Raw genomic sequence first — 21,495 nt, 5'->3', positions numbered from 1 at the left:
TCAAAGTTTGAAGAAGGTACAGCTTCAAACAGTTCTATATTGCTTGCACAGAGCTGAGGCGCAACAGTTGTAATGGTTATCAATTGCATGGAGATGAAGAGTAATACTTCAGATGGAGTCTCATGTAACAGTTCTTGTGAAGGTGGCTGTTTGATGCATCAGATTGAAATCTGTCAGACCAATAAAATTTACTTTACCCCGTTCTGATGAGCTCTTTCAACAAGTTCAGAGAAGTCTTCCACCTTCCCTTCAGTGTCCGGATACTGAAATAATACTCCACTGACATCCTTTCCACTGAAATCCATCTCATGGGGTAATCTGAGCTCCGTAATAACACCAGTATAACTGGAAAACAAAAACATGCAGAAGACAACACATTCAAACCAATTCTTGCCTTGGAGTGATGCTTAATATGACGCTTTCATTGACATATATATGTATTTTTTCTTTAACATCCAGAGAGGTCAACCTGATTCGCAGTGCTAAACATTGAGAAAGATTTGTGTCATTGTATATAGTGCTAAAGAATAACTGCACTTTCTATCATCACCAGAAATGTGGGTGAAAGCAGAGCAGAGGATGCATAAACTACCTGATATCGAGATTTTGCTGTTTTACCATGTTTAACTTCGAGAACCAAGTCATATTTTTAGAAGATGGTTACTTTAAACTCTAAAGTAAATGAATTTAGCTTTCATTAAAAGGTGTTTTCCTGTCAAGGGTAATTAACTTCCTAGTTAAAAAAAAAAAGACCAGACTGAATTCAATATTTAAATGTACATATCTGGGCAAACAACTTAAGGAGAAAAGTAAATATTTTCTTTTTATCAGGTATTTAGTCTCTTTTTAAACATCTTCAGTTACTCTGCAGTTGTATTTGAATGGAAAAGCAAAAGAAACGCCAATCATTAACAGATTTCTACTTCTATTTTGCAAAGAAGGCATAACCCTATATTCCAGAAATGTTAGGTACATGATGAAGAGGCACAAATGAAAAATGATTCAATGTAAGTGAAAAGATATGGTAAAAAATGGAAAAGAACATTACTTTGCTCTAGTTTGAACCACTGCTATAGTCTGAGGGTGGCATCGAGCATCTACATAGAACTTCCTTCTTTTGTTGTGCCTGTAAAAAAGAAAACAAAAACCAGAAGGCTTAGATATCAAGAATATTGTTTTCCATGGAAATAAAATTAATTGGTTTTCTAAGTGTGAGTCTTCTTAACTTAAAAGGCAGTTGTAAATATTGGTTATTATAACCAAATTATGTGTAAGATTGAATGAAGGTTCTGGTCCATTTAAAATAAGAAAGTTAAAATCAGACATTTAATGGGATTCGTATGTGACAAAAATTAAAACAGACTATGAAACAGAACAAGGAGTCAACTTAAGAATTTGCAGGAAATGCCTCCATACACACGTATTCTTTTAAAGGAATACAACTGTGGTCTTTTATATAGATTTTCAGTATTGCTGTAGATAACCAAATATGAGCCATCAAAGTAATAAAATAAAGACTAAAAAAATTGCCTTGTTTTCTATGGTAAACATGATTTTATGTCCAACTGATGCTTTGAACAACTGAATAGTTACAACATAACTCTGCTGTGTAATCTTCCTGATACACAGTCCTACAGCAACCTTCAAACATCTCTCAGTTTTCATTTGATTTGCAGATCCCTTTCAAATGCCCCTACAATACAGATACATGAAAGTAAATTTGGAATCACCAGTAAGTTTCACTTTTAGCAGCTTAGGCTGATGTACTTCACTGTTTTTTAAAGCTCCTTTTAACCACTAGTGGGGAAAAAACAATTCACATCTTCAGTGTTCATGGACACAAGAGATTCAGGACACTGAATGTTAGGTTATGCAATAAAGCTCCTCCGCACCCCCACGGAGAGGCAATGGCAGGTGGGCGAGCCCAAATAACTTGCGGTCCCTGATGCTCACAAGGCCCGTGACAGGAGGTACCAGCCCATCAGAAAGCCATCTCCACAAGCACAGAGGAGCACAGAGGCCCCAAGGCAGGTGGGAACTCTAATTAATTCATGCAAACACACTATCTGGGCACCCCCCAGGAGGGAAACATTATGGGATGCAGGGGAAGAGCATTAGGGGATTTCAAGGGCTTATTATGGATATTTAGGGGGAAAGGGATACAGCTAAGTGATTCTGGAAGAAACAAGTATAAGAAAATAGAAGGGTAAGGGGGTAAACAGAGCCAGCCATATATGTACACAGTTGCTGGATGATGTGCTTCCATCCCACTAGTGCAGTCTGTCCTCTGGTCTTGTTAATCCTTTCTGATTCCTTCCATGGCTGAAGGGACTTTGTATTCCAGGAGTGAGAGTGGATGTATATGGCTGCCTGGGTGCCAGGAACTGGATGTAGACCACAGAGGATCCACGTGTCCACTATGCAACAACTGGAGTGACCAGGGTAAGTGGATTTCAGTGCCAGCAATTGGAGCAGTGCCTCAGCCATACGGGCCCATGTGTCTGTGGTGGTAGCAGCTGGAGCAGGTGTGTGTCTGGATGCCAGCAGCTGGGCTGGTACCACAGTCAGGGCGATCAGCCTCTCTCCAGTAGGTCCTTGTTTCTCTTGTACTGTGGAGCCCAGACTGGACACAGCGCTCAAGTGTGGCCTCACCAGGGCAAGGAGAGGGCAGGGATCACCTCCCTTAGCTCGTTGGAGAAGCTTTGCTTAACACAGCCCAGGGTACCGTTTGCCTTCTTTGTTCTTACTAGGGCACACTGCCAGCTCATGTTCAACTTGGTGTCCCCCAGGACCCCCAAAGGCCTTCTCTGCAAAGCTGCTTTCCAGCCTGCCGGCCCCCAGCACGTACCGCATATGCCTGGGGTTCTTCCTCAGGCGCAGGACTTTGCACTTCCCCTTGCTGAGCTTCATGAGGTTCCTGTCAGCCCATTTCTCCAGCCTGTCGAGGTCCCTCTGCATGTCAGCACAACCCTCTGGTGTACCGGCTGATCCCCCTAGTTTTCTGTCATCGGTAAGCTTGCTGAGGATACACTCTGCCCCATCATCCATATCATTAATAGGAGCCAGTGTTGCCTTGGGTTATGCCATTAATAAGTGGCATCCCACTAGACTTCACGTCACAGACCACAACCCTCTGGGCCCAGCCATTCAGCCATTTTCAACCCACCTCATTCAGCCCACACTTTTTCAGCTTCTGTGTGATGATTTAAGGGAGACTCTCAAGGGCAACAATACCCACTGCTCCTCCTTCATCTACCCAAGCCTTTAATTTACATCTAACTGTATAAAGTTATCAGGTTGGTCAAGCATGACTTCCCCTGCGTGAATCCATGCTGGTCACTTCTGATCACCTTCTTGTCCTTCACATGCCTGGAAATGGTTTCCAGGACTAGCAGTTGGTTCCATCATCTTTCAGGGATCAAGGTGAAGCTAACCAGCTAGTAGTTCCCTGCATCCTTATTCCTGCCCTTCCTGAAGACAGGAGTGATATTTGCTTTTCTCCAGTGCTGAGGCACCTCTCTCAGTTGCCATGATTGTTCAGAGACTACCAAGGGTGGCCTTGCAATGACATCAGACAGCTCCCTCAGCACTCATAGATGCGTCACATCAGGGCCGATGACTAAGTTTGTTTAACTATTCTCTAACCTGACCCTCCTTCACCAGGGGTAAGTCTTTCTTGCTCTAGACTGTCCTCTGCTCTCTAGGTCCTTAGGTTTGTTAAGGGCATAGACGTCTGAGTTAACATTCACATCAACACTGGGAACTTCTCTGGGGGCTTAACAACATGGGCTATAGCTGGTCTGTGATCTGTTCACAGTGAAAAGACCACACTCAACTGCAATCCACTCACCTAACCATACCTACACAGTAAAGACACCCTTGAAACTCTAAAATTCCTTTCTGCTGTGATTTAACCATACATTTAAACACAGTACCTGTGACATAATTGCATGGCTTCTGCAGCAGCTGTCCCCTCATCCAGCAACGATGCGTTAGCCACATCCATTCCTGTGATATCGCACACCATAGTCTGGTAATTTAGCAGGCTCTCCAGCCTTCCCTGGGAGACCTCAGGCTGGTAAGGAGTATACTGGGTAACCCTGTAAGAAATTAATTCTGAGTTTGTGTCTAAGAAAATAAATGTGTAACAGAATTATGCCAATACGTAACTAAACTATGTCGTAGGAAAAATAAATTGTAAAGCATAATTCACTAGAATGAAAGTTTGTTAGAAAACAGTTATTTTTAGATAGCTGTGATTTATTACTGTCCTGAAAGCCTGAAAATATTTTCTTTTCTGGTGTTGACTTGGCTTTTTACAGGAGAATTCTATTTCTCCATTTTGAAAAGAGAAATTACTTCTAAAACAGAGGTGTGAGTGCATCTTGGGGAAGGGAGAGGGGAAGTAGGTGCTGTGTGGGAGAATTTAATCAAGTCACAGTATCTAAACCATACTGCTTAGTTCAGCCACGTCTAAGTATTGCCATTATCTTTGAATCCTGTTTCTGAAGCCCTTTACTTGCAAATCTTCTGCTCTCCTATGGGAGGAAAGGCACTTGGCATTTCACAGGATCAAGCTCAGCAATATGCAGCTCCTTCATATACATATATATATATATATATATATATATATATATCCTTCCATATATGTTATTGAAAGGAAAGGAGACTGATGGGAGTTCTATCTGTTGTCATTTGGAGAACAAAACAGCAGAGGCTATGGGAGTAATTCCTCAGAAAAGGCACCAATATAAGTGAAACACTCCATTATACAGTCATGAAAAACAAAGCAGCACAGGTCCTGGGATGAAAGGCAAGAATAAAGATCAGATTGTCTTCTTATGGCTGGAAATTTGGGTACTGGATTCCACAGTGGTTCAGGACAGACTTTATGCCAGTTTGAATCCAGAGTAGTGGCCAAGAAGCAAGTGGTAAGTGGGAATCTTTGTGGCCTCTTTTTTCTAGTAGTGGAAGAAAACAACAGTTTGTTTCCTGAACGGGTGGTAGAAAGCCCCAGACTTTTGAAAAATGCTTATGGGTGAAGGTATAGCCTTTATAAAGAGAGACTGAAGTATGTGAAAGCTCCAGTCATCTAAAGTCAATAGAAGGCAAGCTACAAAGATTTTTAAAGAACAAGCTGCAGTATACAGGAAGATGGGAGGAGCAATAAAATAGTAATGCAAGACAGAAGGTAGGAAAGAAGTCGTGAAGAAGAGAACAGAAGAGCTAGAAAGAAGTATATACTCAATAAGTGAACTCAAAGTGTAATATATGATGCTAATGTATTTACCGTCTATTTAAATGATGTATCTGCTCAAATATTTCACATATACTATTCAGTGACAGAAAGCAATAGATACATATCAAATCAGATAAATATTGATAATTTCACCAAACACCGAGGTTTTTTAACTGCTTCTTAGCCAAGTCTAACACTAAACTATTTATGAACATATACCTGACTGCATAGTTCATAAGTGAGACCATGTCCTGGGCTGTATGCAACATTGCTCATCTCAGGAGTAATTTTTCTCCATGGCTACTAAACCCAGTTTTCAGTTTGTCAAGTAAACCTTCTGTCTGGGAGTATAAAGATTTGTATCCTGAATGGTCCCCCTGCCCACTCAGTTCTCACCAATAAAAAGAGTCATTCCCAACTCCTTTGCATGAACAGTAAGTTTTCTTGCTTAATAAAAGAAACTCTTCTGTACTTGAAGTTAACAATCTTATTTCTCATTTTATTTCAGCTAAAGGTCTTTTTTTGCATTATAACTTGAAGGAGGAACAAAAAGTAGACCAGTAAGAATTAAAGCATTAAGATTAATTGAAATACATTAGAGAAATATTACTCAGTGCAAGAGAAGAAAAATAAAATGAAGAATCATTGGTTAGAGCTTGCCAGAATAGTAAGTTAACAGAACTGAGACTGTAATTAAAGTTGAGTATACTGGCTTTATTGTTCATTTCAACAAAAACATTGTTTCATTAAACCACTGCTAATTAGGGACTAACACAAAACAAGAAAGGTAGAAAAAAAAAATCAGTAGTAGAGAAGTAATACTCCACATTCAACTTTGCTGCCAATTTTGCCAAAGGACATTAAAGATTTAGCTGTTCATGTGGTCTTCTCTATTTTGTTCTCAAAGACAAAGCGTCTTTCTTGAGATGTGAGTAATGCTCACAACTCCCTACTTGATGGGAACCCCTTTTCCTAAGATTTTATCTTCTATAATTAGAGATAGACTTTGCAATGAATGCTTCAAAGCAGACAACTCAAATCAGCTACCCAGAAACCTATTAAAAAAGTATTTCTACTCAGTTTACACTCAAATTATTTTTTAAATGAAGTTTTAATATTGAGTAAAATAAATAAATAAATTATGCTTAAACTTCCACTAAGTAGCTGCTAATTTGATAGTTGCCTTGAATAACCTTAATGCTACTCCACATAGCTGGGATAGTATGCTATACTGCAGAACAGAATTAATGACGCTTTGTGATTCTGTGTTGCTATTGAGTGGTAAAAGCAGTTGAAGCAAAATCAACCAATTTTGGAAAAGATGAAAAAAATTCAACCAAAAAATCTTTAATTCCATTATCACCACAAATTAAAGTTTACAGTTTAACAGATGTACATGTGAAGACACCTTTTATAACATAAAAATGTTTAATTAAACACTTTTTTTGGGGGGGGGTGGAGGTTGTTTGGCACTGTCTAAGCATTTAATCTTTTAATATAATAATTCTACTTCTGCACAATTTCTTCAAATAAAATAGCTGGCTTTAATCTGCTTTAAACTCTGAGCTCTGCTGAATCTATACTACACGTTATGTGACTTTTTAAAGTCATTCAGCAGTAAACTCTTTAAAAGTAAAAGTAATTTTAAAAGAAAACTTCTACATAAATCAAATTTCTAAAAAGCACTCTAAACCATCTCTCATTCAAAACCCCCCTCTTCTGCTTAGGTTTGTCCAAATGGCTATTCTGCACATAATTAAAGTCCAGTACCACTGACTAAAATGAATAGGAAGAACTACCATCGTGGCAAGGAACACAACTACAAATTGCCTCTTGTTCAATCAAACTGGAGGAAAATATGATCTCCAGTCAGCATATGTTCTGACCAAAAGTACTTCTGCAGTACTTCTACTCCCAAGCTAATTCAGCCAGACAGTCATGATACGAAAGAAACCCCTTCCATCAGAAGTTTGTGGCATGTTTCTTGAGCCAGTGCCTGACCTTCGGGAGTTTGGTTGTAAGTGGCATAACTCTTTGCTTCAGTTCAGTGCTTCACCTTTTGCCCCTCTCTACTCTCAAAAATACTTGTATGTATACTGACTTCAAGATGCCGATGAAGGTTTTAAGAGAAAATCTGGCATCAAAGGAAGAAGTATGTAGGAAGCATGCTTTCAGCCAACAGCTAGGCCACTCATCAGAAGACCTGGCTGATGAAAGAGCAGAAACTTTTGTGCTTGGAAGTTGGGTTTGTTCTAGGTTTAGGAACAAACAGACTACATATTAACTGCAAGATTAACAGTTATATCTTCTTCATACTAAAGTTAGCTCTTGCTTGCACAGAACGATTCAGAAAACTCCATTATCAAGCAATATTCAATGAGCTAGTTCTTGGTTACTCTTTGTAGGTATAGTCAATAAGGTCTAATTCCTAAGCCTAATTTATCTCTTAATATACAGTAAGTTCTAGCAAAACAATTCTCCATACATTTTCCTTAGTGATTTTTTCTGTACTTTGACTGAATGTCTGGGAAGTTAATGTACTCATAATCAATGTAATACTTTCACATTGTTACAAATTATGTTCTTGCAGTTTTAAACATCTGCAAGACTAATCTCATGCAATGGCAGAGCTAGAATTGATTTGGATTTCCAGTTATACAGAGTATCCTTTCTGAGATCTGACAATTAGTAAGATGAAAAGAACTTGAAGTAAGGACACACCACTAGCAGAATTTAAAGCAACATGCATGACCCACAGAAAAAAGATAATTCATACATCTGACAGCAGTTATTCATTTACGTTCATGGCAGGGCACAGCATTAATTTGGTATGCTACTAGGGAAAGAGCTTAGCACAATGGGTGTAAAAAAATTTAATGAGTATCTTAATGTAGGGTACAGCAGTATAAGGACTATACATCCACACCGGCCGTCAGAATGACAACTGTTCTGCGGGCATTTTAGAGTTGAGGTGTTCTAAGGATAAAGTAAGATACATATTAGCATGGCATTTGTTCGGAAAAAACAGGCTACTATTTTTGCTAATATCAACTGGTAAGTGATGGAAAATACTTCTAAGACTTCCACCTCATGTTAGTCACAGGTAGCTAGGATCAAGCAAGTCAGTAACCAGGATCAAAAGGAAATAAAGTATCAAATATAAGGGATACTTTTCTTCTACCTTCTGCTACTAAGTCAAATACCTCACATAGGGGACTGGAATTTTAACTGCGACACTTCAGGTCCACAACAGAAATTTCTCTGCTTTTTCTCTAACTTTCAGTGAAAGTGTTCTTTGGATAAAAAGTTATCTGAAAAACATCTACCCCAAGTGTTTTGAAATAACTTCTTCCATGAATACAGAAGTAGTTAAAATGGGATTCACGCTTAAAAGAAAAGGACACCTATGCTTTTCTAAAGCTACCAGTACAAGAAATTCCTGAATGCTGACTTCCCAGGCATTTATAAGTGTGGTTTTGATCAGACAGTTTTATCTCATAGCAATTAAGTTATTAAGCTTTCATTGTGAAGAGAAATATTATAGACCATTGTCCAAATGCCTCGAAAATTTCTGAAACTCCAACAGTGCTGAGTATTTTCTTAACAGAATCTGAGATTTGGAAAGACTTCAGTGGCAATCTTCTAAGGAATGCAGTGTAGGTCAGTAGTCTCATTTTCAGCCAAGAATATATTTTGTTCTAAAGAGCTCCCTACTGAAATATATCCCTTTGTTTCCTGCCTCCTCCTAGCAAGTCCCTTGCTCTAATGAATGCCAAGCAATGAGAAACTACAGGTCATGTAAGAGACGCAGAATTGGTTAGAAGCAGTAAGCCTGTGCTTAGAGCATTTCCCTTGGTGCTGCAATGTGTTAGCATGGAAAGTGTTACACACTCAGTAGATGCAAGGAGATGTAAGGAGAGGTTTGATTTCTTAAACAGCTTCCATGAAGTCTGTAAAATTGCTTTTCCACACAAACACACACATATACACTCTCTCTCCAACAAACACTCTAGCCATCACTTTAGCCATCCAGAAGCGTAGCTTTTAGACATTTGGTTTGACCTTACTGGACACTCCAAGAGCAGATTTCTGGATAGACTCTCCCAGCTGTTTCATCAACAGCACAGTTTTTTAGGATTTAAAATATGTAGTTCATTTTGATCCACTTACTTTTTATTTTTGCCTCTAGTGACTGATCATTTGCTTTGCAGCACTGTACTGGCATATTAAGACTGTGTATGTTGCAAATGAGTGGGGATAAGGCCAAATAAAACTTTGTATACACGTACTGCATAGATGCCTTGAGTCCAAACAGTGCAAATTTTCCATCAGTTCAAAAGTTTGAGATGCAAATAGAGCAGACAAGTCTGAAAATACATAGTTTGGTGGTCCACAGATACACAGACCCATTTATGGCAACCCAAAGTACAAAAAATATAGCACAGAATCATAGAATCATTTAGGCTGGAAAAGGCCTTTGAGATCATCAAGTGCAACCACTACCGCAGGACTGCCAAGTACACCACTAAACCACGTCCCTAAGCACCGCACCTACAGGTTTTTAAAACATCTCCAGGAATGGTGATTTCCTTACTTCCCTGGGCAGCCTGTTCCAATGCTTGACCACCCTTTCAATGAAGAAATTTCTCCTAATATCCAATACAAACCTCCCCTGGTGCAACTTGAGGCTGTTTCCTCTTGTCCTCTCCCTTGCTACCTGGGAGAAGAGACCTACCACTACCTGCCTACAGCTTCCACTCAGTTAGTTGTAGACAGCAACGAGGTCGCCCCTGAGTCTCCTCCAGACTAAACAACCCCAGTTTCCTCAGCCCCTCTTCAGAAGACTTGTGCTCCAGACCCTTCCCCAGCCCCGCTGCCCTTCCCTGGACACGCTGCAGCCCCTCTACGTCCCTCCTGCAGTGAGGGGCCCAAACCTGAACACAGGGTTCGAGGTGCAGCCTCACCAGTGCCCAGTGCAGGGGGACAGTCCCTTCCCTTGCCCTGCTGGCCACACTGCTTCTGACACAAGCCAGGGTGCTGCTGGCCTCCTTGGCCACCTGGGCACACTGCTGGCTCATGCCTAGCCTGCTGCCGACCAGCACCCCCAGGCCCTTTCCCACCAGGCCCTTTCCAGCCATGGACCAATATGACTTTAGTTGCGGGGGGAGGTGTGTTTTCTTTATTTTTATATATATATCTATAACCTTTAAATACTGCTTTTATTAAAATAAAAATTAGTTACTAATAAAGATGACAGTTATTATTTTAATACAGTACAAAAAGGAAAAGATGTCACCGACTAGAGAGCAGAGAACTTCTAAACCAAATGAGACAATGCAGGGTATCAGTGGCATTTAGTCCATTGGAAAGTGAGACTCTGCATTAAATGTAGTTTTTCTGTTGCATCATTTCTAAGTTACAGTTCTTTAAGAGAAATGTCAATGCTAAATGAGTATTTATAATTAAATCTGAGTGCCTTTGTCAGGAAAAGTCCACCAAAGACAAAACCCGACTATTACTTAATGCTGTTCTTAAGTTATAAATCAATGCATTATTTGTCTTTTTACATTTAAGTGGAAAGAAAAAACAAAACAGAGCGATAACATTCAGATTCATGTCTGTCAAGACAGACCATTCTTTTGCTTGTCCCAAACAACTGAAACGCCAGCTGGGTGATGAGAACAAAGTACAGTATTTTCAGCCTCTTCAAACATGAATTATCAGGTATTGCTGCCTAACTGTTTTCAGGCACCAGTGAATAATTTGTTCAGACAAGAGCCTACTTTATGGACATACTTTTAAACTCTTGAAGGTCTCTGGTTTAAAAAAGAAGCTCAAGAAAGGAATACCAAGAGAAAATCCTTTTGCATTTTCTTCTTCCTTCCTTGTAAGGCTTCTTACTTCCTTGTAAGAAAACCATAATCAGAGTATTGTATAGTATTCAACCACCTCTACCCAAAATTTCACACACCAGCGGAGGAGGGAGCAGGTTTAAATTTAGGCAGAAGTTAGGAAAGAACTGCTTTAGTTTAGGAGTCAAGTATGTATACTTCCTGAAAGCAAGCAAACATTCTTGTTTTATTTAATAATAAATACAAACTGTGAGTAGAAGTCAATCAATGAAATATTTTACAGAAAAGACATCTTCCAAAGTCAAAAATATTCTTTTTCCTCTCTAGCTTCCGCATGAAAAACACAGTTGCTCCACAGTAGGATACACATCAGTATCCAATATATGAAAGCCTATATGAAAGTTCTAGTCAAAAAAAATAGGTTTGCAGCGTATTTGTCTACACTGATCTGTAAGCAAACTTCAAACATATAGTTATACATATGCATTTAAAAAGAAAATGTGGTACATTACCATCCTGCATTCTCCAACAAATTCCGTGCAATGGGCTGAGGCACTGAGCAGTTGTAATAACCCATGCCTATATAAGACCTCCATATCTTGTTCTTGCTTGCAATATTGTATAGAGTTTCAAGGATTTCATTTTCACCTAATTGAAAAGAAATTATGTCAGAAAATTACAGCTGCATATAATGCCAACAGTTTTTAACCGAAATGCTTTGTACCTGTATAAAAAAAATGCAACATTGGTGGTGCAAGTATAAACAGTACCAGAATAAAGCACAAACCAAGAAGAGTAAAGATAAAATAATAAGCTGGTGAAATATTCTGGGAAAGTTTAAATTCTGCCAAAATTCTAGAAAATGGAAGAACTGAATAACAGTGTTTCAACCAATGTGGAACGAGAGCATGAGAAACAGTTGTAGGCAAACAGCTTATGGCACTCCTTTTGTGCTAATGCACTGTACATTCTGGGTCTCTTGCACGTGCATTAAAAAATACCTCAGAAGTCACCTCTTATTAGCTAAACCTTGCAAAATCAGCACTGGATGAAGCCACAGCCATTCGTAACTATGATTTAGTGTTTCTAACAGAGCCATATGTGCACACCAAGCACCCAAGAGTAATTTCTCCTTTTTTATTTTCTTGCCTTTTCCCTACGTAGCTGATAAAATGGAAGTTCTTTTAATTCAATTTCAGTACGCTTCACCAGTTAATTAAAAAAAAAAAGTGTGAATACAGTATTTCTAGCTTATGAAATTCCATTTAAGATTAACTTTCAAGTGAGTCTGCCAATCTAGTCTAGGAAGACTACAACAGAATGCTTTTGAAGTGGTCAGATGGAAAGCATTTGCCCTCCTTCCCTCCCTCCCTCCCTCCCTCCCCCAACTATAGTTTGGTCTTTGGTCTTGTTTCTACACACTTCTCTGTGCAAAAATCACGATCAGTCAACTTGCTCCTACTGGTCAATGAATAATGCCACCCAACGTCTGCAAAGGTTAAGATTTACATAATATTTAGTACCTGAGGATGCAGAAGGACAGTCAGGAGGCTGTCTTAAAATCACACAGAGAGATAGGTCTGCCCAGCCTAGAAGACCTGGATGGAATTGGACACCAACTCTCCTTGGTGAGGGGAGCAGATCTTTTTTGATTTTTTTCCCTCCAGTCTGATTTCAGAAACTGCACAACTGGGGCAGTTGCATCAAGTTCCGTTTATTCTTCATTGCAACTTGAAAAGCAGACTGGAATATAAGGCTACAAATCCCGAAAGCACAATAGCTTAGGCCCTGGATGTCTCAAAACCTATTACCACTCTGTGAATTTCACTCTGTACTCCAGCAAGAGAGATCAAGTCAAAACAGTTAATGCTCTGGAATTTGGTGGCAAATAATTTGCTAGGTTTCAAATTAATTTTTCCTGCAGCCATAAACAGGGATATTGTAACTTTAGCTCTGGTTTCAGAACTCACCTCTCCTCTTCCTGTTACTCAAAGTGCTACTATTGCATTCCATGTAGAAATATTAATTTTTTAAAAAATCTGGTTTTCAATTAATTTCCTCCACAGTCACATTGTACCTTCCGCAAAGTTATTTTTTTACTGACGTTCAGTTCTCACTTCAAAGTTCATTTCTGCTCTGCCTTTTACTCAGTGCTACTATTAGATCTCATGTATAAAGACTAATTTCTTTTTCTTCAGTAAACTGCATTTTTTTCCTGGAGACTCAAGAGTCGTGTTTGTTATACTTGAAATCTGCAATGCCCATGGCAGAGTATACTGAGCAGCTCCACTCCCAAATACTCCTTCCACAGTTTATTCCAGACAGGTGTATTCATTTTATGTGAGAGTTCTAACACTGTAGAGATCTTCCTCCACCACTTGCAAAACAAAAGTTTGATGACAGACAGTTAGGGTGCCATTTGAGAGGGAGGGCTGTATTCTTGCAGAATTCAACCACCAATGATTTTTTGAAAACTGTAATGAATTTGCTTAAATCCAAATGCAGTTGAAGGCTACCATTCAGCTTCCGAACTAGCCCTCTGTCACACACAAAACTGCATTGACTGTGATTTCTGTAGTAAACACATACCACAAATACTGCACTATGTGCTAAATAGCATCTCCTTTGTTTGCCTAACTAGAGGTTTCTTCTAGACAGTCATTTCTCAGCCAATATAGCTAACAATTAGCACATGAAGACACTGAATTTGTGCTAGAGGCTCTGAAATAAACCAGTTTCCAGACTGATCCAAGGCACAAAGCAAAAAGCCTAGTGAGACTGTTAAGCAGTTTAGGGAGCAATTAAGCTTAAGAGTTGAACCACATCCCACCTAGAAGAGCTACACTGATAGATCCCAACACTGAATACCTTTCTAATTACTAAATTTTTATGAGCTACCTGTGAAGACAGTTACAGTACTAGTTTTAATCAGGGTGGTGAGGTGCTGGAGAGCACACCCCCTCCACTCCTGTTTTACCCTTCCCTGCTCCTTTTGTCACTACGACGGCAACCACAGCAGTTCATCTCGAATATATATCATCTCCCACATTTGGTATGCCTCTCTGAAAAGAACTGGGATGAACACTCCTTCCCGTATGCCTTGAAGCAGTTCATCACAGCATGTCTTTAGGAAGACAGATGATAAGGAGCTGCACTCCTGAGTAACGGAAGCCAATAGCCCCCGGTTTGTCTGTACAGCCTGGCTTACCTAAGATCAAACATAAATCCGTGTAGATTTACGATGAAGTAATTTTCACCAGTTCCGTGTTTGCTGTACACTGGTAGGGTTCTGAATTCAAACAAAACTGACGTAGACAAGGGTGAGGGAAATTAACAGATATGTTGGGGTCCAAAGACTGGAGAGCAAGGTAAACCATTCCTAACAGCATCCTGAGCACCAACAAGAGGGGCTGTGAGAGCCAGGCTCTCCACAGCAGTGCCTGGCAGGAGGGCAAGAGGAAGCAGCACAAGCTGAAACATGAGAGGCTCAGGCTGGAGACAAGGAGAAGCCTTTTCCCCCATGAGGACAGCCCAGCAGCAGGGCTGGGGCTCCATCCTTGGTGGTTTCGTGTTCCAACTGGGTGAGGCTCCCAGCAGCCAGGTCTGAGCCCATGGCTGAGCCTGCTCTGGGCAGGGGCTGGAGATCTCCACAGTCTCAACACGCTCCTGTGTCTCTGTCAGTAGCTGTATTTCCCAAACCATCAAGCCTACCTTTTAGAAGTATACTCCCATAATGTTATTTGTGAAAGGGGTCTAACACTTTATTGGTCATTCTGTAAATAACTAATGCTAGTATAAAGGCAGAAGAATTCTAACGACAAGTGTGATCTTATGTATGCTTAAAAATTCATTTTCCAATTCAAAATGCAATTGCTAAGTTTCCAGTTTGGTCAACAAGAGTGTCACCAAACCTAGAAAATTACAGAGACATTTTGTGCTGTATAAAGGATATACCGTGGAGCATATGTAGTGGAAACAGTATATTCTTGTAAATATTTATTTATTTAAAGCTAAAACATACAAACAACTAGGATTCTGGCAAATGTCAATACATATAGTTGAAAAAACAGAGCCTGCAAGATGTTGAGTTACTGATTCTTGTTTTTGAAATTCTCCCCAACAACAGGTCAAATAAAGCTATATCCAAAATGGAGAAATAAAACAGAAAAAAATGACTATGTTTAAGAAATCTTTGGAAACTGCCCATCACATTCAGCTGTTTGTTTCCATTTTTCTAAGACTGCATGGTCTTAGAAATGCCTGTATCTGCTCTTCATTTTATTGGGTGTATACTATAAATTCTTTAAGAACCTTGTTCAGCAAAAAATAAAATTGCCAGCTAAGTCACTGCAGTTGATCTTTATTCTCCTCATCAACTAATGAGATAATATGATAAAGACAGTACACAGCATAAAGTTCACTGATCTTGCAGTACTGTTATCTTAGACCTGTGGAGAAAATTCACTGAGGATCCCAGCAGTAGTTCTGTAAGAACACTTCATGACTGCTACACCCACAGGTAGAAAAGACAAAATAAATCACAAAAAAAAGTAAGAGGGAGTAAAATGTCAGATTATAAAATGGTAATACTGTTACTTCTGCTACCGTTTCTGTAGTTAGGACAGTAGATTTGCCTTGAACTTGTGAGATACCTGCAAAATACTATGGCACCCAAAAAAGAGAGAGAGACAGACATTAAGACAGAAGGAACAGTTATACAGCTTAAAAGTTAGAGTTATACAACTTAAAACTTACACCACAAAAGGGATGAGACCATTTGATACAGTTTTGTTCACATTATGTCAGGTTCTAAAAGAAAATAATCTAGCTTCTGAAACCAAGGAAGCAAGATCTTCAGCTGATGTAAGAAAAAGCGGATTAATTTATTTCTCTTGCTTTAGCAATTAATTTTATCTCTGTTTGGAAAAAAATAATCACACTACATTGAAGCAAAACAGTTTCAAAGCACTGTCAGACATGTAATAACACTGCAGGAGACAGCCCAAGAAAACTGCCTGTTCAGGTACTTAGCGCAATCGGCAACTTCCCAAGAGATGGGTGGAAAGCCAACACCATCTGTTGCTCCTCCTTTCACTCAGGCCACCTGCACTCATCCAGCTTGCCTGGGCAACAGAGGCAACCAAAGGATGCCACAAGGAGCAGAAAATGTGCATGGGCTGAGAGCCAGCAACATGCCTGCCTTTCTCTGCCCTAGCCCCAAGGCCTGCTGCCTTTGGAACGAGGAGCAGCAGCCCTAAAGTGCTGTGAAGAGCCAAATGTGTGGAGCAAAGCACCAGTGATAGTAATGCAGATTGCTGCACTGCTTGTGGCAGTGCTCTGGAGGACCAGTTACCCCTACTATAGCCATCTAAACGATACAGTGTGAACTCCAGCAGCAGGGAATCTGAAATGACATCAGCCTAAAAATCTGACTAACATTAGGAGTTGATTATAAACTCATCCAGAATTAATTTTTAAGCAGCATTTTAAATACAATATCATAGTTAAAGTAGATTTAACTGCATGAGCAGTTACATTTGAAGGCACAAATAGTCTGTCTTACAATATGACTGCTTCTGAGCAGTATCACTTTTTAAAATGTTTAGACTAGAGATCTGATTAGTTTTTTGCACGGATTTCACAAACTAATATTCATAAATTCTAAACTTTGAGAATGTAACTGGGAATATTTTTGGGGAAAAAAATTATGGATGAATTTTTAGGTTCATTTTTTAAATAAAATTCTGAGCAAAAAAGAAATACATAAAACATGTACAAAGCCTATCCATTAAATAAAGATAGACATACAATAGCAGCATTGCAGGGATAACTATTACTGATACAGACAGTAGATTTGCAGGGACAAAAGAAAGATTACTCTTATATAAGATGATCTGATTTTTTACTTCAAATGGGTCAATCAATGACATACGTACGTGCTAAAGCACCTTCAATACCTGGAGAAAAGCTGATTGTTCAAGTGGGAAAAAAGCTCTGTAATACCAGCTGATCACAATTAGGTATCAAACAGATATCTAGCCTTGTTGTAAATGTTGCCAGAACGCAAGTTACATGCCAAAAAAAAAAAACCACCACATTTTCCCTTAACTACGCAAGCAGAAAAAGCTGACTAAAAAAGCCCCCCTTCCAGAACCAGCTGAGGTACCAGACTGCAACCTTCTGTTTACTGGAGACCAGGCATTTTGCTGTTTCACCCTTATTGGCTTTCAGTGGCATACTCAGGTGGTTTTATGACACTGTCAGTGGGCTCATGGCAGCAGTCACTTTTTGAACGGCTTTTTTTCTTGGTCAGAAAAGGGACACATACTTCTGTCATAATTACATACCCAAGGAAGCCACTCATTTCAGAAACCTCTTAGCACAAACTACATTCCTTGTCTCCTCCATCACCGACTATGTCTGTACAAGACCAACCAATACAGGAGCACTAATAAATATTTGGAAAGCATTTCTACCATAGATGCACTTGTGCCAGCAAAGCTTAGTGTTTACCAGAATGGATTTTTCATTCATACATAAGCAAAACAAATGCCCAGTTAAGGCTGGAGGCTTTCTTTCTCAAGATATCCTGTCTTTCATGGAAGTCATGAACCTTAATCCTTCCACTGAAGAGTAGGGCTGTGCTAAAATGTCTAGGAAAAGCAACATGTATACAAAAAGATTGTGCTTCTACTATATATCTGGGGGTTTATTTTTGAGCTCTTTAATATAAGCTGTGTCTGCAGGAGGATTTATTTTTTTTTTACTTCTATTGCATACACACAGCTGATAGATTTTCTTTTAGACAACTTGTTACATTACCACGGGAAGGGTCTGTAATGCAGAACAATCTTTCCTACTGCCATACCTAATCAGAATTTGAGACATTCATACCTGTCAAATGTCCATGCCTGAGATGAGACGCGAAGCTAGAGAAGTTAAAAAAAAAAAAAAAAACCAAAAACACAGCCACAAATACAACTGCAGAGAGCTATGATACTCACCTAGATGTATTGTTTATGGTGTGTGGATGGCTTTCTTGGAAAAAAAACTATCTAATTTCTATCTAAAAAAAATTATCTAATTCTAGCTGTAAGCATTGATTACAATGAGACTTCATTGAGATTTCAATGAGACTCCAGTGCAAGCTCAACTGCATTTCCTGATACAAAGGAGTATCTCAAGTACAGCTGATTTGTTCAGCTGCACTCCAGCCTGTGGAGTCACTATGACTATGTTTTGTAATTTAAGTTATACAAGAAAGTGGGAGTGTGTATTTAAACCACTAGGAACTGTTGCATTAGAAATGTTATAAATGCTAAAGCTGAACAACATGTTTTGAATTGCCTTGCCCTGCTCTCTCATTGTATGTATGAGTTTGGGGGGTAGTGGGAGCAAAACTGTCTTCATACAAATAAAAAGAACATGTTTAGAACAGAATACAGTTCTCATGACACTTTCCCAGTTTTGCTATTTCCCTTTAATACAAGGGGTATGATAGAGAAATAATATACCATACTCACATAAGAAACTCCACACTGGTGATTGGAAAGACAGTGTTCTTTCTAATTGTACATTAAGAAGGAAGCAAGTTTTACTCAGACTACAGTGTCCTAGGTACAAGATGTTCAATATGAAGTTGCACAGCTTTAAGCCAAGGCTTTTAACTTTCCTTTTATAAGCTGTAGAGTTTTCTGCTACCAATGCAGTGGAAAACTACAAAAATCTACACATTAAATTACAGAAGACAGTTTGTTCATCACACTGGCTGCAGAAGAAAAAGCAGTAGTGTGCAGCTGAGTTTCCTGTACCTCATGCAAGCATCTCTTTTGAAAACTCACTGCTGCATGCTGTGCAATGTGAGACTGCATCACAGTCACATTCTTTCAAAGTTTACTCTAAGAGAACAAGAACAGCATAGCAAGTGGAGCAAAATGCCAGTGAACTAAATACACTCTTAGCTAGTGAGGTCCTGCTGCACAGTGAGAACTTGTATACAACAGAACATAAACTAATGCATAACAATGTAGGCAACATCCCCTTTAAAACTGTTACGCAAACCAGCACAAGAACACATAAAACTGCACCAAGATTTTTACTTATGTTGACATCACTGGTTTAGTTTTCAATAATGTACAATTATTTTAATGCCCAGCTGTACTGTATCACTTTTATGTGTGTTTTATAATGTAAAACTTCATAAGGGTGTAATATACTAAATAAAAAAAAAAGAAGTTTTGAAGAAGTAGTTATTAGTGACATTCTACATTTAACCCCTTCTACAGATCTAAAAATATAATAATCTAAAGTTATTTTATTTGCAGGTAAGTGAAAAATCACTCACCAGTCAGGGAGTACCTAGATCAAAATACATTAATTACAGGAAAATATGCCAAGCAATACTTTCAGCAGTTACACAGACAGGAGAAGGCAATCAAATTCCACTTCTCTACCCCCCTCCTCTTCCCCGTTCTAATACAATAGGAAGTTAAAAATAAATAATAAAATACCACTGCACTAATAAAACAGTTTAAAGTAGAAACTTTCAGTCAATATGGTATCTCTCCGTATTGCATCTTTTCAGGCTCTAGTTTTGCCAGCTGTTCATTGTGGCGCTGCCTCTCACGTGTGATGTCATCTTGGAGTAACCAGATTGAACTGGCCAGGAACCTCACCGGAGCTGCAGGCCTGAAGTTTACACTTAAATTACAGCGCATAGATGAGCAATAAAAAAAAAAACCAGTGAGAAGGATCACATATTCTACAAATCAGGCAACGCATCTTGACACAAATGTTAAGTTAATGCTGGTGTAACTGCCTCCACCAACTGAACGGCCCACCGAGCTTTGTTAGTTTCGGTGGAAGCGCTGACCTAGGTGCATTTTTAGGCGTTTCTTTCACTCTCGGGATTTCCAGCATAGTGCTCATGGACATCTTATCAAAATCGCAGTTAGGCAGACAGAAATTCTGTGCTGTGAGTGCTAACTTTTAAAAATTTTAATATCTAAAACCTCAAGCTTTCTACAGCAATTTGCGGAACTATCGTGGTGCCACAATTACTAGCTCAGAGGTTTTGTATTCCTGCAGTATACCCACCTCCCGCAATCAGTTAAATTCTAAATGTGTAACCATTATACTGGAGGCACAGGTTTTGCAAATTAGAATATGCAGGTTATTATTGAGGGGAGGGAGAGAAGACATCCTGCAGAAACTAAGAGCCAACAAAAGACAGAGTTCTGTCTGAACTACAGCTCACACTCCGGAGGACGATTTTTAGCCAAACTTTTCCCTCCCTATCAGACCCTTGGGATAAAGTGAAGGCACTGTTACCACGGTGTTGGGGCAGCCCCCGTCTGCCGGACACGTTTTCCTACCGACTTCCATCACGAGAGCAAGAAACACAGCCGCCGGGACGAACTCCCTACCGAGTGAAGGTGCAAGTGCCGGTGCCGCTACGCTTATTCATTCACCCCGCACTTCACTTCGGCGGGGCGCGCTACCGGCTCCGCGTTTCAGCAGGGAAACTCCGCGGGGGGGGCTGGGGGGGGAGGGGGGCGGGGCGCACCCCAAGGCCCCCACCGCGGGCGCCGGCGGCCGGAAGGAGCCACGGGAAGGGCAGGCGGGGCTGGACCGGAGGGAGCAGCGCGGAGCTGGGGGAGGCGGGGTGTCCGGGAGCAGCCCGGGCCATGCGGTCACTTACAGACGTGGTCATCCATCCTCAGCGGCCTCCGCAGACGGATGCTGGCCGGGATGGTTTTATCCATCAGCTCCTCGACGCTCTGCAAAGAGGCGACGGCACGGCGCTGTTAGCTCCCCGCGGGCCGCCACAGCCCGCGCCGGGACGGGGACCGGCCGCACCGCCCCCTCCGTCCCGCACGGCGCGGCGCGCCGCGGGCACCCACCTGCACCCCGACGGCTCGCAGCATCTCCTGCTTCTCCCGCGGCCGCGGCCCGATGTGCCGCCGGGAGAAGTCATCGTGGCGCGGCAGGAGCTGCTCGATGCACCGCGCCGCCTCGCCGCCGCCCCAGCGCCGCTGACCCCCCGCCGCCGCCCGCAGGTGCCGCCGCGCCCCGCAGGCCGCCAGCCGCCCCCACCAGTGCCCGCAGCTCTGCATGGCCCCGACGCCGCCGCCGCCGCCGGGCACCCACACTTTGTGTGCGGCGGGCGGTCCGGCGCGGCCCCGCCGGCGGCGCCAATGGGGCCCGGGGGCGGCGCCGCGCTCGCCCCGCCCCGCCGCCACCTGCCCGCCCGCCCCCCGGCCGTCCCGCCCGGCCCTGACCCCGCGCCGCCGAGCATCCCTGCGGCGGGGCGCGGGGCGGGGCTGGCCGAGCGGAGTCGTCCTAGGAAACGGGATTTTCCCCCGCAGAAGCCTGGCTCGGATGGAATAAAAGGTTTCTGTGTTT

General features: G+C 41.1%; 1 protein-coding gene across 1 annotated transcript in view; it reads right to left on the bottom strand.

The window, feature by feature from the left end:
* GLDC (glycine decarboxylase) overlaps positions 1 to 21,243 on the bottom strand; it is a 52,092-nt gene extending 30,849 nt beyond the window's left edge. Inside the window, exons 1-6 of the mRNA XM_055790453.1 lie at positions 20,994 to 21,243; positions 20,792 to 20,870; positions 11,604 to 11,739; positions 3,936 to 4,100; positions 1,049 to 1,126; positions 198 to 345 (exon numbers count right to left, since the gene is read on the bottom strand). Of these exons, the coding sequence (XP_055646428.1) occupies positions 198 to 345; positions 1,049 to 1,126; positions 3,936 to 4,100; positions 11,604 to 11,739; positions 20,792 to 20,870; positions 20,994 to 21,206 (819 nt within the window). The 5' untranslated portion in view covers positions 21,207 to 21,243. The remainder of the gene's footprint in view (positions 1 to 197; positions 346 to 1,048; positions 1,127 to 3,935; positions 4,101 to 11,603; positions 11,740 to 20,791; positions 20,871 to 20,993) is intronic.
* Positions 21,244 to 21,495: the final 252 nt, after the last annotated feature.

This window comes from Falco peregrinus, chromosome Z (assembly GCF_023634155.1).
Source record: "Falco peregrinus isolate bFalPer1 chromosome Z, bFalPer1.pri, whole genome shotgun sequence".
Taxonomy (NCBI): Eukaryota; Metazoa; Chordata; class Aves; order Falconiformes; family Falconidae; genus Falco; species Falco peregrinus.
Note: the sequence above shows the minus strand (reverse complement) of the source record. Positions and strands in the feature narration are given on the sequence as shown.